We start from the raw sequence: 17,899 nt of genomic DNA, 5'->3' as shown, positions 1-17,899 counted from the left end.
ACAACGCGAATTTACAGCTGAGAATTGCCTTCTTGGAAAATTTACGCAGCTGGTAGTATGTTTGCAGAACTTGTCAATAAGGCAATTCTTGGCTGTGAATTCGCGTTATCTAGAACTCGAAGGCTAACAATTTGGGAGCTAATTCTAAAGTTGCGTTATGCAGAACAGATGGAAGGAGAAATATGAATGATAGAATAGAAAACATTTCAGTGTAATCCCAGGAATAACAGTTCCCTTGGTAGGTTTTGGAAGAGAGCACCAAACTTCACTCCGTTCACCTCGCCATTCTTCAAATCAAGGTAGTGGGTTTCGGGACCATTAAATTTTCAGCTAATTAATTCTATCCTCATGATAGGTATGTCTTGTGGGGTGGGTATTTCTTCGTTTCCCTAGTGGACGAAACATTAGCTCATACCCACTGTAATATTTAATGTTGTTGTTTGTTTATAAGTCATTAAGGATGCTACAAGTTGGTAAATGGAGAATTCAAATAGAGACCAACTTCAGGAAAGAACTAATTATTTAAGTCCATGTACGGAAGCTTCTTAATGTATTGATTAAGTTATTGATTTATATAATCAAATTTCAGTTTTCTGGTTAACTGACTGGTAAATTGTTAAAATAACAGAAATTTAACTGTTTCCGTTCTGTTGTCGTGACCTTTTCTTCCGCAATTTATATTTCCATAAACCAAAACACGACGTGATCTCCGTTTCGAATAAATAGTTTGTCTACACCTATAAAAAAAAATTAAAATGTTTGCACTGCACATTTTTAATTATATTTAACTATAATTTAACTTGGATGACTGCTTACTCTCCTTTCTAAAGTAAAACAAAAAACTACACTGTTTTATCTTCATTTCCATAAAGCTATAATAAAAGAAGGAAGGGCCGAATTTTCGGTGTTTTGTATATTTTCCAACAACGATCACTGACCAAAAATAGATAGGAACCATTTGCAATTGGCATCGGTAGATAATTAAACGTACGGTATGCAAATACAAGTTGTCACATGGTATGACACAAGTTCCGTGCTATCAGGCAAGTACTGTGCCCTTTCCTGGGGTTTCTCAGAAGATCCCGTCAAGGGGCGATTTCCTGACTTTCAGAACTGTGTTCTTGTTGAATCAGGTTTAGCAGGAGTCATAATTGAGAAAATAAAGGAAATTAACCATCTCAAAGTATACAATGAGTGGAAGGTGAGACTGCCGCTCTAAATGGTAGAAATTCGGCAGAAAATCGATACTCGAAAAACGATACCGCAGAATTGAACGTCCAATGTGCAGAAAAATCACTGAAAAGTTTAAAGCAAAGAAAGACCTGTTTATAACCGACTATAAGGCGGAATTGAGGAATCTGGGATTTGGTAGTCGTGTGTTTATACGAAAGTCACATTTTTTCAGTAAAAAATTGAAGGATTCTATTTGTGTGGTGTCGCCAACCTCAGGGCTGGACTGTGGAAAACGGTCGTGTGGTATAACGAGTCTCAATTTACACTTTTTTTTTTTGCACTAATGGTTGGGTGAAAGTGTTGCGTGAACCTCATGAAGCCATGCATCTAGGCTGTCTTATGCCCACCGCTCAAGCAGTTGCAGGTGATATCATAGTATGAGGTACGTTCTGTTGGTACGGACTGGATCCGCACATGGCCTAGGACAAGTTAACTCCAATGAATGTCTTTCTGTCGTAGCGAATCAACCTCACTCTGCGTTTCATGTTTACCCGGATTGCGATGGATTCTTTCAAAACGATGACGCAACTATCCACCTTGCAAAGTTGTATCTGAATGGTTCAAGGAATATTCCCAAGATTTTCAACATCTACTCTCGCCACCTAATTCTCCAAGTACAGTTTAAGAATGTCTGGATATGTTGGAAAAGGCCGTTTTCAGTTTCGGGTACAGCAGCAGCTGATGGAAGAATGACGAGTCAGGAGCTCATTCACTGAGATATAGTGGAATCTATGCAACGACGTTGATAAGTTTACTTTTTTACAATTAAACTCAAGATATTTCCCTTGTTTTAACTTTCAAGAAAGTTTTCCAAAATGTTACGAATGTTCAATGTACGATCGTTCACATTCATACTTAATTTTCGCATCCGAATATCAACACTGCGAAAATTGCCACAACAATGTGTTCCATAAAATCTTTGTTTAATTGCTGCATGTGTTCGATAAACGTTTGACAAAATCACAGGGTGATTTTGAAAGCTGGAATAAGCTCTATTCATCAAAACGATGAATCAAGTTCATATGAACATCGGTCTGGAAATGCTTCCTTGCCAAGTTATAGCCATTTCTACTCACGGTGGCGATCGTAAGAGTTTAAGGTCTTGATGGCTTCCACTCATAGCACGCATTGATGGCTTCGGCTCATCAATAGGGACTCTTGTGCAGGGGCAAATATCAGCATGTCTTTACATCCACTTTCGAATACGCTCAATTACCAGTAAGTAGTGTTGCAGAGTGTGTGATGAGCCACAAATCACTCTAAGACTTTCTTCGTTGCTATCCTGAATTGACTGGAGCTTTTAGGCATTCTCCAAAGTAAATCAACAGAATTCAAATCTGCTGAGTGGGAAGGCCATGTAATCGATTCGTCTTATCACACGTCCAGCAATCCGTGAGTGGTAATGCTGATGTACATAAAATGGCAAGTTCTGTCGCCTGTAATGTTGCCGAATCTACATGGCAGTAGATGTGGTCTAATCAAATACAGGCACAAACGAATCAAACAATCAGCAGTTATAGGGACACAGATCTCAGATGCAAATACTGAACGAACGATCCCGCGAGGATTTTCCTCTGCCCATAGGTGTTGATTATGAAAATTGAAGACATCATCCTGTTAAACGATTCTCATCTGTAAAGAAACTCACGAAATGAAGTGAGAGTTACATAAACCACTGGCAGGAAGCAACAGCGGCTGGAAAATCATTTGGCCTGCACTCCTGTAAATAAGAATGCAAGTGGGATATCGGTAACCTCCATACACGCGGTACATGGTCTACCACGTTTGGCTAGACCATGTATCGCGTGTATGGGGGTTACCGATATCTGACCTACATTCTTTCTATATTCCTTCCTACATTCTGTAAATAAAGTTCAAATTAGTTCACTTTATTTAAAATGCTCGTGGAATTACTATATAGGTAGGCTTAATTTTGTATTCGATTATGGTTTACTACCCTGATACACCTTTGATAACTATTAAAGTTTCTCCCTATAGCCTGTGTCTACTGGTTAGATGAGCGCGTATTTCGTTACCTTTATCCACCAACGTAAATCGAAGTTGAACATACTATAAGTACTTTCTAGTGAAAGCGCAGGCCTAACCTTGATCCATGCCACTAACTTGAATCTTTCCAGTGACTTGCAATTTTAACCCCCATACCCTATGGCATTAACAAAGATCTCCTCGCATTTCTATTCAAATGAACTCCATTTCTGTTAAAGTTCCTTCTGGTACTAACTAGGGCAGGCAATGTCGAGAAACATCCCCAAAAGGCGGAGGATGTTTTCCTTACAACAGGACCACTATTAAACAACACACATACATGTACGTAAAATGCAGTAATAAATTCTTCTGTTTAACAGTGTTTACAAACCTCGATCAAATTTTTGCAGATCGTTGATGCTTCGATCGCTGTGATGTAAAACCCAGTAGCGTCGGAACTCAGGATCATTTGGTCTTCCTATTATGGAGAATACTGTAATTCCGGAATTGTCCTTTGTATATTCAAACCTGAAATGAATATCAAATTAGAGGGTGGTAGGTAAACTGAGAATTGATTCCTTTATTAAAATAATTCGAATAAACGATGAAACAGCTCATAATGTAATGCAAAGAAAATTACAGTACCACGGATGTCCATAGCTCTCGATTTTGAAATTGGACTCAACTCAGAAAAATGAGTCGTTGTTGTTGTTGTTGTTGTTGTTTGGTTTTTAGGAGCATTAGCAACTAAGGCCATATTGCTCCGGGATATACGGTGGTCATTCCATGACCTTTCCGCATTCTCCATATTTGGTGGTGACGGGCTCGAACCCCGGTCTAATCAAGAAGCGTGTGCTACGCACTGCTGCTCCTTCCCACCTGGCTACGGAGGCGCCTAGAAAAATGAGTCATTTCCTCAGAATGTAAAGATCAGCACTGGGATAAAATGAAACGTAACATACACCTAGTGATAGAAAAGACAAGTCATTTAGCTGATTCCACTCGGTGTAGTCATTACACAAAAGTGATTGGAATAATCGAACTTCGATGTGATCATCATTCAACATACTATCAGTGGCTAATGAATGAGGAATTTAACCGACTCACCGGTTTCAGTCATTGAGAAAAAAGTGCACCATAATGAATTAACTACTAGAAGATTCCGTTTAATATCAGCGATCCAATGATGGAACTTTCGTCCAACTTTATATTACAGGTAAAATTTTATTGTCATTTTTCTGTTGAATATATTGCAGACATCACAAAAGGCTTATCATAACCACAGTAAGCCATTCTCCTAGTAAGGCTAAACTGTGTATGTAGAAACTTCACGAGGTCAAGGTTGCCACACAATAGCGCCGTTTTAATCCCTCAATCAGTAAGTGGGGTAAATTCCCTAGTGGCCTCCTCCCTAACATTTAACGGCCTGGAAGTTCGAATAAGCCAACTGAGCGTCGCCTTAGAAAATCGTCTTTAAGTAACTAGTATTCTTAGCTTAAAGTAAAGGTCATTTGAAAGCAGGATATTGAACGTTCACTATACTGTAGAAAAATTTGTGGAATTTAAACATGCCAAGTCCTATTCAGAAGAATACCATAAGCGCCGCAAAAAGCACGTGTAGCCAGTGCCAAAAGCCTGCGGCGCTCACCGTGCAATGTATCAGCTGCTCACTCAGCTTAGGGGCTTGTTGTATTTATAACCTTTCAAAATTATCATTAGCTAAGCGAAAATCCTACTTGTGCCAAGCTTGTAAAACACCTGTACGTAAAAAAGGACAAGCAAATAAAAAGTCGAAATCGAAAGGAATTGGGACCCAACATAATAACTCCGTTAATATAGATAAACCTAAGCCCCTGTCAATAACAAACGATGGGAACAGTAATGTCAGTCCTGCTGTCGTGTCCATCTCAGAGACCCGTGTAAATGAAAACGAAACTCCATGTGAAGAGCCAACCATCAGTGAAGATTCTATGCATGGAGACGTACAAATTGGGCAGAAAACAGACGGTTTGATATTGGAGAAAACACCCAGGGTTTATACTAACGACAAACTAGCTGGCGAACACAGTGAACCTGCCATTTCTACACCAAACTCTGCAATGAATTTTAATACTGGGATACAATCTCCAGTGAATAAGAGTTACGTTGTTAATGCTAATGGCATTCTTACAACCCACATTAAGCCAGTTGTCTCCAGAACCCAACTCCACAGAAATCGATGTAGACGACGGCATATTAGTGATAGTATTGTATTTGCCAGCCGTCATAATAAAAACCTGGCTGATGAAGGCTCTAACAGTGAAAACAGTATTGTAAACTTAAATGAACTTCAATATTCAATATGGCAGTCCCAAATACACAACAGCGCGAGTGAAAAAAGGCATCTACAACCACGAAATCAAGCCGGAACTGAGCATAGTTCAGAACGTGACACTTTATGTTTAGCTATTCCAAACTTTGAAGGTCGCCCGCTGGAGGAAACATGTCTCTTCCCTGAAAGCATTGCGCATATAACTTTCCTGATAAAACGTCTAGGGGCGCAAACTGAAGACCTCAGGGATGAAGTTTTCTCTATGCGAGAACAAAATAAAACCGTCAAGCATATGATAACAGACCTCTTTGACTTATATAAGTCTAACCACAACCTTCAACAGAAGCGATTGGCAAATCCCAAGCACCTCATTCAAATGGCTGAGACTAATGAACTGTCACAAAGAGAGAGCCAGCATCATCTCGAAAATGAGAAAGGACAAGTGAGACTATCGAAAGTTAATGATCGACTACACAATACTTCTTCCAGAAAAGAGCACCCTACCTCTATACATAATTGCCTATGTCCTGACCACCTAGCACAACTCTCAGGGCACCTTAGCCGGTCGGAACGAGTGCTCAGAGAGCTGACGTTACCACTGCAAACAAACTTTAGTAATCTAACTAAAGAAAATCAACTTTTAAGATTCCAAAACCAAGTAATTTTAGACAAACTAAATGACGTGGAAACACAGCTGCATGACTTCAAACAATTTGTTAGTGAAATGGGAATTCCAACAAGTCAACATTCACTAATAGAACCAATATTAAACCATCCTTACCCCAACGAACCTCAAGAGGATAGTATGCCCACTCTGAATAGTATGCCTGCTACCACTGAAATTCCACTCCATGTGAACGAAGGAGAAAATGGAAACGAATGTGCCGAACTTCAGAAAAAAACAAAAACATTCCAACAACAACTCGATAAACAAAATTCCTACTCCACAAGGCTGCCATGTCGGCGAAGACATGATACACCAGGTTCCCCAACAGTGACTGAATCATCATGTACAAGAGGAATCATGGTCCCCACCCAGACCTCTGTAAGCCCTAAAACAAGCATAACGGATTCGACTTTAATTGAGTATCCCACATATGCGGAGACAGTCCAAATTCCCGTAGTTGAAAACCAAAGTAAAAAATTTAAGCATGTCCCATCTAAAGCTAATCCCTCTCAGCGAACTACTAATGTATCAGTTGATACGAACCTCCCATTGATAACTCAGGAAAGAAGACTGGCAGACATATACCATATATCAGCTGTTCGCACCAGAGAAAGGATCTTCGTATCCAGACTGGGCCCTGAGACAAGAACAGAGAGTATTAAAAGTCTCTTTTTGATGGAATATGGGTTTGAAGTGGACGTAAGGAAATTAAGAACAAAACACCCATGCTATGCCTCTCCTTCCTAGTGATATGCACATCTAACGCGACTAATACTGTCATGAACCAGAAGAACTGGCCTCCAGGAACACTGGTTAAGCCTTTTAAAGAAAGACGCCCCGTGAGGGCGCACAGACAAAACTCACAATCTAATCCAACGTAGCAACTAATGACTAGTTTGGAGATTGAATCAAAAACTATGCAATTGCGATATTTCCTACAAAATGTCAGGAGTTTATCTAATAAGCTCCACTCTCTCCAAACGCTTTTATCTCTCAGAGAAACTGATCTCATCTGTTTAACGGAGACCTGGCTGACAAATGAGCGACAAATTGATATACTTCTTAAAACTACCCCTTACAAAAGTATCGGAAACAGTAGAGGTATGGGAAGAGGAGGGGGCGTCCAAATATTCTTTCCAATCCAGTGGCAGGCGACTAGAGTTAAACTAAGCCAGTCTAACAACTTTGAAGCTTTGTGTGTAACACTGGTGAATCGACAAATGAAAATACAACTCTGTTTAGTTTACCTCCCTCCTGACCATTCCGAAGTTACACGGATTGAACTTCAGACCTGGTTAGTAACAAGCCTAGCCCTATTCAACAAACTGTTGTAGGTGGAGACTTCAATATGCCAGTCCCAAGACATGTAAAAGCTCTACAAGATTTAACGTTAACCTTGAATTCTTTAGACCTCAGGAGACATATCACACCGCCAACGAGAAAAGGTCAAGCTTTAGACCTAGTATTCCACAACTTCCCCAACTGTAATAACATACCCAACCCTTTCACATTCTCATCAGATCACTCACCTATCACCTGTACCTTCTTCATACCAACATTATCGGGAGAGAAAATTAGAAATTACTATGCCGATACTCACTCTGATCTGATTATTTCTCCAAAATTCCTGAAACCCGAAATAGTTATCAACCATCTCTCCACCATTAATTGGGATAATTTATCTTCACTATCTGTTGAAGAGGCAATCCAGACCCTAGCTGAGCAGTTGAGACATATCGCCACGATCGGAGCGTCTAAACAAGTCACAATTACTGAGAGAACCCAGCGGTGGTTCCATTCGGATATGAAAATGGCCTTTAGAAGTAAGCAGAGGGCATATAGAAAATGGTTGAAATCGAGAAGCAGTACAGACCACGAAACCTTTAAAAGAGAGAGAGCTCGTTTCCTTCGCTTCAAGAGAGGAGCACATCAACAGTATATATTATCCCAAATAACAAAAACCAGGAGAATTTTCCCAAAGCGCAACAACCATCACAACATGGATGAAAAGCTATTTGAGGAGTGGACTCGCATGTCTTTCGGTTATCAAGATGCGACCACTGGAGTTTCAACCCTACCTAGCGTAAACCAGAACACTCTTTCTGCCACGGATGATATTATTATCACTAAGCAGCAGCTGATTTACGTGATAAATGGCCTGCCCAACAAGGCTACTAAGGGTCCTGACGGTATACCACTATTTATAGTTAAGGTGTGCTCTGTATACATTGTGGATCTTCTCTTAAACATCTTCCAGAAGATTCTAAAGACAGGCACCATACCGGAAATCTGGAAATCTTATTATGTCAAACCAGTCCCTAAAATTGGAAATCCCAAGATGCCTAAGGACTTCCGTCCAATCTCCATAGGATGCACATTATTAAAGATATTTGAAAAGCTCATACACCCAGTGATTATTCAACACTGTTTTGCTCACCGACCACCCTACCTTCACACAGTCCTGAACCATAGGTCCACGACCTCTAATCTCCTCGATACCCTCTTCAGAGCACAAAAAGCCTTGAATGACAGAGCCCAACTGGACATAATCTTCTTCGATATCAAATCTGCCTTCGATACTGTCTCCATTCCTACTCTTATAGGCATCTTAATAGAATATTTCAAAGTATCTAACCAAATTGTCAGCATTCTGAAGTCCTTACTACAGCGGAGACACTTAATTATAACCAACGGAACTCACCAGAAAACAACCTATGCAACGAGGGGTGTACCTCAAGGTGGGGTGATGTCGACAACCCTCTTTACAATCCTACTTGAACCATTCCTCGCAAAAAATCCAAATTTTAGTTCCTTCGCTGATGATCTAAAATTCTTTATCAATTCAAAAGACCCCAAACAGATACAAAAAATTAATAATGAAACCTCCAAGCAAATTCAACAGTTAATTGACTTTTTACAGCGAGCTGGACTCCAACTCAACAATGCCAAGTCAGCCCACATCACAATCACAAAGAGGAAGGTCAAGAATGACATTCGAGTAACGGTTATTGGTGAGTCAGTCCCCAAAGTCTCATCTCATACTGACCTGGGACTAACGTGGGATGAAGACTTAAATTTCAAGGAACACTTCCTAAAGGCAAAGAAGAAGACCTATGCTGCTTTCTGGGCTATCCGCCAGGAGCTCGCAGGCTGTCACAACACCAGACTGATTGGACAATACATTAATAGATGTCTCACACCCATACCACTATATGCCTCAGAAATCTGGTCCTCTGCATCTACCTCTCGATGTAATAAATTTCTATCAATGGAGTATTGGATTCTGCGGTGGCTGAATCGTCTGGGAGGGAACCCCTTCACCATCTCGAAATCCATTCTCCAAGTCAACCTAGGCATGACCTCCTGGAAGCTCATTGTCCTAAAAAAAAATCTGTCAACGCTTACCAAGCTGCTAACTCGCCATATTGATGCCCCATCAATAGGAGATATCGTTGCACTGAAAAGAGGAAGAAATAAAAGCCATCACCCACTTAGGATGAAGCTATCAAACTTGGACTCCCTAAAAGGAATGTTCCCATGTAACACCATTGAACACTTCAACACCTTCTCCATTGATCCGGTAAAGTTTGAAGTCAATAAAAATTACAGAAATCAAATTATAGACCAAATCTGGACTAAATCACCAGGATTGCTGTAAAAATTGAGTAGTTTTTATTAGAAATTTGATGATATGAACAATTAAATGCAATAATGTAATGAATATAAATAAATCTGTATGTTAGTTGCTGATTAAGAAGTCAACCTATGTATTTAACTCTTCAATTATCAAGATCCATGTTATTTCAAAGTGAATACAATTAACCAAATGTATATATCTATTTAATAGTTATTATTATACAATAATTGTATTGTAAAGATCTGAAAATTTGTACAAAAGTGTATAATGTATATTTTAAAATTTCTGTACACCCTCCTAGCCCACTTGCTGTACCGGGGGTGAACCTTGTGTTAATAAACTGATAGTAAGTAAGTAAGTAAAATGTTCTGTTCACACTCCAGGACGATCACAGTTAATCATTTCGACAACGAATGTAATCGTTAACCTATTTCAGTAGTTAAGAGGGCTTCAACCATGTTCCACTGAAATGTGTATGCTACTGGCACATGCATTTGAGTGTACCATGAAAACACCAAGGGCACAGTTGGTTCTTTCACCCTTTAGGGCGGAATATCCGGTCGTGTTGGCACAGGTTAAGAAACGCAATCTATGCGGACTTGGATATATTTGAAGCCTGCCAGGTATTCAAGATTTCAGTTGAGTTAGAAGCAAAGTTAAGAGAATATTTAGCGTATCACCTCGTATGTGAAATTGGTTTTTAAGTAGGTGGCGTAATCCAGGAATCTACATGGTATCAGAGGCTGCCCTTATGTCTAGATATGCGCAGTTGATAGCGTGGCTCTTTGTTCAAACGCTGAAGAACGAGTTCGGAGGTTGCCGCCAAGTTAGCGATTATTGATTTTCCTAGAATGACGTAAGCGACTTCGTCAGAAGGATTTGTTTGGTGATCGTTGATTGCTGGGCTTCTTATGATTGTTGACAAATTGTTGACATCCCTCTCGACTGCTTCCATTTTTAGAAAATGGAGGCAGTCGAGAGGGATGAACTGATTGAAGTGTAGAAGATTAGTTCCTTAGGAGTGGATGAACGCTGTACCTGTTCCATTGGGTGGAATATGATCAGTGAGACAGGTATAGTAAATTGAAAGAAGCGTGAACATATGCGCTCAAACGTTTAACTGTAAATTGTGGAATCCATCCTCATCAATAGTTACCATCGTCGGAAGGACAGTAATGGCTTGTATGAACTATTGTTTTCTCATCTGGATGATTGTTAGGGAATCCAAAGGATGTCTATAGTCATGTTGCATACAGTGTTTAAGGCGCTATTGTTTTGTATGAAAATCTCGCGATAGATTTGAGCCATTCTTCAAGATCGAGGGTTTGTCCGGAATCATTGTGCTGATCAACATAAAAGAGCTTTTATTTTCAGAGTATGGTCTTAGTTTTTTTAAATGATTGCTGCTTTTCTTTGATCAAAGAGGCCTCTGGAAAAGACAAGCGTCTTCACTGTCGCCCAATAATTTCCGTTTCTTATGTAATGCTTGTTTACTTGAAAATGTCATTTAGGTCAAAACTATTTATTAGGGTCACCCGGAAAGTTATTCATCTATCCATGTGTATTGTGTCGGTAAATTGCATGTGTTCTCTGGTCGATTTGCCTTTTTTGCTGGACGAAAAGAGTTGCAGGGGGAAAACCTCGCTATCTACGCCAGAGACCGACTAACTCAGCCACGGTGTGACAAAAGCCCATTAAAGTTCCTCGTGTCATCGACGGGATTCGAACCGGGCCTTTTCCACTCTGTGTGGGGAGGACGGTGACGATATCACTGCTACCGCGCAGATTAAGGTCAGCAGTCCACTTTGATCTGAAACGGGGTGTCATTATAATATGCTTTGCAACAGCGACTGATTTGTTTAAGTTGGACATCAGAATCGCTGCAAGGTTGCAATCATGTTCCACGGAATGCAGGATATTGCTTCCACCCAGCTTTGAGTGTTAAGATATTTTGAGTACTATTTTATACATTTAACTGTGTTGTCCCGTGGAACACTGAAGTTGGGAGTGTCCATGACAAAATTATCAGCAGGATCATCTTCGGATGCAAATGTTGTTGATGAAAAATCAGGTTTAATCCTCTAGTGGGTTGCTATTTTTTATATATAAATCCCAAACATAAAAAAGGTATTAGAACCCATTGTACTTTTTACTGTGCATGGTTTGAAGGTTGACAAGACAGAAGGTATTTTAGACTTGAATTTCTGTAGATTGTAATTTTCAGAAAGGAAGGTTGTTCCAGAAGACTGAAGTTGAAGGGATAAATGAGGACGATGAAATATTGGTTCTGTGAGTTTGAAGTTGGCAGCAGATGGATGTTAACCGGTTGCGGCATATATTCGGACTGGTTTGGAAGAGGGGGGGGGAATTACAGGTGCCAATTCAGAAGAATAGTGCACGAAAAGTATTGTGACATCCAAAGATATTAAAAGTGTGCAAGCAGAAACAGAAAGTCTATGAGACAGACTTTGCAAGAGGTGGGTCATTAAGTAACCTGATTTATTGATCTGTGTCATGTATCCAAAGATTGAAAAAAAAAGTTCGTCTTTGCTTTAGTGACTGCATCAAATTGGGACTTTTACTATACGATGAAACCAGGCACGGTCCGAAAGAGCTGCTCTGCTGGAGTATCACTTTCAGCCTATTTTAACTTAATGGTAGCGTCTGGTAGCAAACCTCGAGGTGTACCCGCTTTAAATACTAGATCCAACTTTCAGAATTGTGCCGGCAGTAGCTATGAAAAATCGCAAGGAACTTCGTTTATCTGAAGGCAATTAAACGAGTTCGATGTATATAACGTATGTTTTATTTTGATATTGCAAAAATGCAGTCTTCATGTTATAAATGGACTGTTTTTCTCGTGTTAAATAGTTTATCGTTATGATTAACGTTACAAAACTGGAAAGTTGTTCGTCACGGTTGCTTTTCATTGCAGGAAAATGTGAAAAGTGTTCTGTCATAGCGATACAACGAAATTCATAGGGAAAGTTGTCTATAATGTGGAGTATCTGCTGATGTCAACGAATAAGTCAAGCTGATTGTGGCAGTGTCATAGAAGCAATTCATATTGAGAGATACTGTTACTAGTTTCTGCAGATACCAGAAGTTTCAGATATGTAAGTTAATTTGAATTACAATGGTTATTTTTTCTGAGCTTTGTAATCATTTACAAGCATTAGGGGATTGCTTTAACAAAAAATTTAGCAATGTGAGTAATTTAGTGGGGATTTGTTTATTATAGTTAGCAATTTGGATGTGCAATTTTGGACCGGCACAATGCAAACTGCAGGTGAAATCCTCTTTCTAAGGGAAGAAAGAATGGATTTCAGGACCCATGCAGACCTGCAGCAAATGTATGGTCTGCTATTTTTTTGCAATTTAGGAAAAGTATATTCAAAGTAAATCACCCGACTGTTTTCCTTTAAATCAATAAAGGTACATTTGAATGAAATTGAAAGGTGAATAAGAATTAAAAGAATAGCAATGGAACTTTCTGAAAAATTGAGCTCGAGGTTTGGCATTTAATGAATATCCTCCACCCCTCCAGTCATCTTAACTGAAAAAGGAGTCATGCACTAAACTTTCTCTAGACTGAGGCTTAAAAAAAAAAAAAAAAGCAAGCGGCTTAAAAAAAAAAAAAAAGCAAGCATGAAAATTAATAATATCCAAGTTTTTTTTTTTTTGCTTTTCATCTTTCGCTGATCCACAATGTCACCTTGCAGTAGTTGGCTAAACTGCATAACAAATTTTTGGATTCGATGATTCTTACAGGGGAGTGTGATAGATATTTTTTTATTGTTGGGGGGGGGGATATACTACTGCGCATAGTTCGCCAGTTTTTATTATACTAATTTTTTTTGCTAGTGCACCATATGGCCATTACTCATACTTTCTATCGCATGATAGAAACACGTGATAGTATGTTTTATCGCATGTTATGTCGATACAAATGTGTTTGGACTACTTTATGCGTTGTATGGACTGAAAGCTTTGGAATAGCTGACAGGGGGGAAGAAACACAAGCACCTGATATCGGCTAACTACACCCTCGACTGAAGAGGCTATTAAGAATTTCTTCTGTGTCTGAGGGGAATTCGAACCACGTAATCTTCCCAAGCGAATGCCATATTGTGAACGCACTACACCGTGGGCTCATCACTTGTCAGAATGGAAGAGATTCAAGAGTTGGCACAGTAATACGTCTGATTACGTTTGTAAGATCTTGATCTTCACATCTTTAACTATTTCCAATGTGAGCCGAAGATAATTCTGAATTTCAAGAGCCTCTTGATAACTATTGTTGGTTAATTCTGCCCTTCCCCCCTCTACGATGCTCTTTAATAACCACACTAGCTGTTGGGGCTGAAAGCAGTGTAATAGTGGTGTCAGCGCTTCGGATCACGAAATTAATATTTAAAGTTATTTGTTATAAATGCACGATATCGATAAGTTGCATTTTTCTGTTTACCGACTTTTCGCCACACTCGCTCTTGGTTACTTAGTCTTTCGTCCTTCCGCACACACAAGCCCCAACTGGACACTGGTTGTGGAATACAATCTTTCGCCCTCATTAGATGTAACGATCACCAAATACAAAGATAATTCCTGGTAACTTGCCAACCAGCAGTAGAAAACGCCAGCCAATAGCATGAGATGTAGCCAAACATCAAAGGAATCGATGTAGGTAAGCAGTGAACTAAGAGTGTGGCTTCTTTATGTAATGCGTGTGGAGTTTATATTGACTTATTGCAGAATTTTAGTAGATCAGTAACAATTTTCAAAATAAATTTTTGGTTTGGTGAGGGAAAAGGGTAGGTTATTGATACGAGAATCCATTTTTAATCCAACTCCGTATTATAACTATAAAGAAAGCGGACAAGCTTTTGAAATTGGTGGTAGAACAGTATTTCAGCAAATTATCAACTTCTGTAAATCATTTAATTCGCAAAGGAAGATTGGCAAGCGACAGTTTAATGCTATGGATAACTTTCCCGTACCTTCGATGTGAAAGGTCAGTAGCTTCACTGTATGATGTTTGTCTCTCATAGGTTGCTACTGATCACGAATTGACAACGGTCGTCAATCAAACTGTCAGTACTGAAAATCAAACTTCACGAGAAAAACATCCAAGATTTATTTATTTTTATTCTTTAATCCATTTTAGGTAACCCTTTCTCACTTTCTCCTAATTCTTAACTTAATAAATTTTATGTAAGTGAAAAACCTAAAATGTACTTTACATTATTAAATAAAGTTATGTTACCTAAGATATCACAATTATCAGTAATTTTTAATAACTTAAGTAAAATTAGGTTACAGAATAATGTATGGTAATCTTCAGTTATTACGACCTATTAAATACCTTAAGGTATTAATTTAATAGATAACCTATTAATTTAATAGATAACCTATTAAATACCTTAAGGTATTTAATAGGTTATCTAAAATGGTTAAATAAACTTGGAAGTTTGATTGGCGGTAGGTGCCAGCCATGATCAATGAAAACATTGCGAGATTAGCAGGCTATCGACCCAACACATGAATGCTACTGGTAACTCCTCTGTAGAAATTTAAAAAAATCTTGCCATAAAATCTCCAGCCTATAACTGAAAAGATTACTTAGCAATTTCGCTGCTAGCAGACCAGCCGTTAAGACGATCGACATGACTTATAAATCAACATCAGTTATACCACTAAAAAAAGTAGTTTTTTTTCCTAGCAAGTTTATGTTAAAGGTAATCTTATAAGCAGATGAGAATGACATTGCTAATTGTAATGTAATAAAGGAAATGATTATGGATTTAATTGTATAATTACAGCATCTAGATTGCTTTTTTGACTGACTGTATAACTCATCATCTGAGATAAAGGCCTTATTTTGCTACACACGATGATTCCAAAAGGTCTGGCCAAAGTTTGGATAGAAGTTCCATGTCTCAAAACAATTAAAATGTTTTTTAACCGAACGTAAGACTGGATATTTTGCCGACTTAAAACACGACTAATCTTGGCGATTCCGAAAAGCCCATTTGTAAAGAAATTTAAGGCGTCGGCGGCTTTCACATAACAGGCACTTATATTGTCCTCCATCACAATATAGCAGTTTTCCCGTATTTCACTCGTTGCAGAGATCTGTTCAATTCCCGTCGGCGAATGTAGGAATTCTCAAGTCTCTGCAACGGGGACTATAGTAGCTGATCTCAGGTTGAGGAAGCAGTGTTCCCCGTGACTTATTCCAAGGATTTTCAGCCAATTTGCAACATGCAAATCCACCTATGCATATAAACTTGTATAATTATAACACAGCACAATATGGTCTTAAATTTTAATGCGCTATATAAATCATGAAAACAGTTCAGTTATATATCTTTATTTCTTGGTAAGGATGTAGGTGTTGCTCGAAAAATCCCCAGACAGTTGCCTGCGAAACATTGGCAAACTTTACCGCCAACCTCCTTTCTCTGAGTCCAGCATTTCTCAATGTAATTCAGAACCCGTTTTAATTCAGGTACTCGGGCGACTATTTCTTTCCTCTGTGTTCACAGGCGCGAACGATCCGTTTTGATAAGACGATCAATGACCTCAAACGTATTTCTATGGGAACATTGTCATTCTGGGAATGCATCTTGGTAAAGCCTTCCTTATATAACTATAAGGAGTAGCAACGCCGATTTAATTCGGAACCATGTTTATAATGAAAAAAAAAGTTGACTTTTTTTCATGGTTTTGGTAATAGAATTTCCTCCCCTCCCCTCCAACTTTGGCCAAACTATTCGAAATCATCCAGTTTATATTGGCATCGACTAGATTGGAATAACTTTTTCTAACATTATATGATTTAGTTTTACAGCCACAGAGATGGGTAATTACCTTCTTTGAAATTAGCCTAATTCCATTAATTAAGCTTGTTACAAACCAGGTCCAGCTAAAGTTATAAACTAGGAATTAAAGGTATTACCTGTATGTGGAATCCTTTTCCTCGGCTATTCTCATAACATCGAAGAAAGTGCAGTTTTTAGATACCCGCAAGGTAATTCCATACGATATATCTATAGAATTGCCAACGTAAAGAGAGTATTGAACGTACATCTTTTCTCCGGGCAGGTTTTCCAAGTCTTTGATGCGCTGAAGGCCACTTGCTGAAAGAAAATGTAACTGTCGTTAAACCGATTGATATACATTTTAATTGCTGTAAATAAAATTGAAGTTTAACGCGAATATGAATTCGAGCCTCGTATGAAAGCTGTCCCGAAGGTAATAAAAATGAACTGGGAGGAATGACAAATTTCATTATAGTCCTTCCTATTTTCTTAATTCATTCGTCCATCAGAAATAATGTGCTTCGTTACATCTTCATCTTTTCGATTGATTTGGTTGTACTTTTAGTCGTACCTTAAATCCGAATATTCAATAATTCCTACAGTAATTTCCTCAAGGTGCATTTTATATTGCGCAAAATCATTTTACCTAACTTTCAAGCAACTGAAAAAACAAAGCACATGAACATAAAATCAGATTTGAGGAGTGAACTTTACAATGTCAAAATAAACATTGGTAAGCTTGTTAACTAAAGACTTCCTTCACACAATGTAAGAGCCAATGCTTAATATTGTTTATTTTTAAAAATAAAATAATTTCTGTATTTCGATTTTTTAAATTTAAAGTTTAAATACAGTTAATATTAATTCAGCTTCGTTTAAGATTAGCAATTTTTCAATTCAAAGTTTAGAATCCAATATCGATAACTCTTGTGGGTCTATCTTATTTTCCGAATAAAAATGGGGTTCCACAGTTCCCTAAAGACTATGCACCACTGATCTTTACGCCATTTTGCATTGTCCATAATTTCGAAACTATGGAAATTTTCAGAAAAATCCTTTTTAAGCTGAAAATTAAAAATGCGAGTTTTTTTAAATGACAACTTTTAAATTACTGTTATGGCCAAAGCAGGTTTATTTGTGCAATTTAATTTCATGATTGCAAGAATCCTACTGTTGGTTCATTAGATAATAATGACTGTCGATCAGTGATGTGCTATTTCTAATGGTTGAGGTTTGGTAGTTCC

At 38.5% G+C, this 17,899-nt stretch overlaps 1 protein-coding gene across 1 annotated transcript; it reads right to left on the bottom strand.

Annotated features, from left to right (window-relative positions):
- Positions 1-311: 311 nt before the first annotated feature.
- Positions 312-16,969, bottom strand: LOC150076542 (uncharacterized protein CG3556-like). Its single transcript, XM_090387785.1, has 3 exons — positions 16,793-16,969; positions 3,611-3,747; positions 312-737 (listed from the first exon to the last, which is right to left on the bottom strand). Exons 1-3 carry the CDS (start codon positions 16,921-16,923, stop codon positions 676-678), a joined length of 330 nt encoding a protein of 109 aa, XP_090243911.1. The 5' UTR covers positions 16,924-16,969; the 3' UTR covers positions 312-675.
- Positions 16,970-17,899: the final 930 nt, after the last annotated feature.

Source organism: Mastigoproctus giganteus, chromosome 13 (assembly GCF_048544385.1).
Source record: "Mastigoproctus giganteus isolate SK-2022 chromosome 13, ASM4854438v1, whole genome shotgun sequence".
NCBI classification, from domain to species: Eukaryota; Metazoa; Arthropoda; class Arachnida; order Uropygi; family Thelyphonidae; genus Mastigoproctus; species Mastigoproctus giganteus.
The sequence above is the reverse complement of the archived record's forward strand: the minus strand, read 5'-3'. Positions and strand labels throughout refer to the sequence as shown.

Coding starts and splice junctions, on each gene's coding strand:
- LOC150076542 (XM_090387785.1), bottom strand. CDS start 16,923: ATGTACGTTCAATACTCTCTTTACGTTGGCAATTCTATAGATATATCG. Junction 3,748..16,792: donor GAAAAGGATTCCACATACAG/GTAATACCTTTA, acceptor TATTCATTTCAG/GTTTGAATATACAAAGGACA. Junction 738..3,610: donor TCTGCAAAAATTTGATCGAG/GTTTGTAAACAC, acceptor TTTTTTTTATAG/GTGTAGACAAACTATTTATT.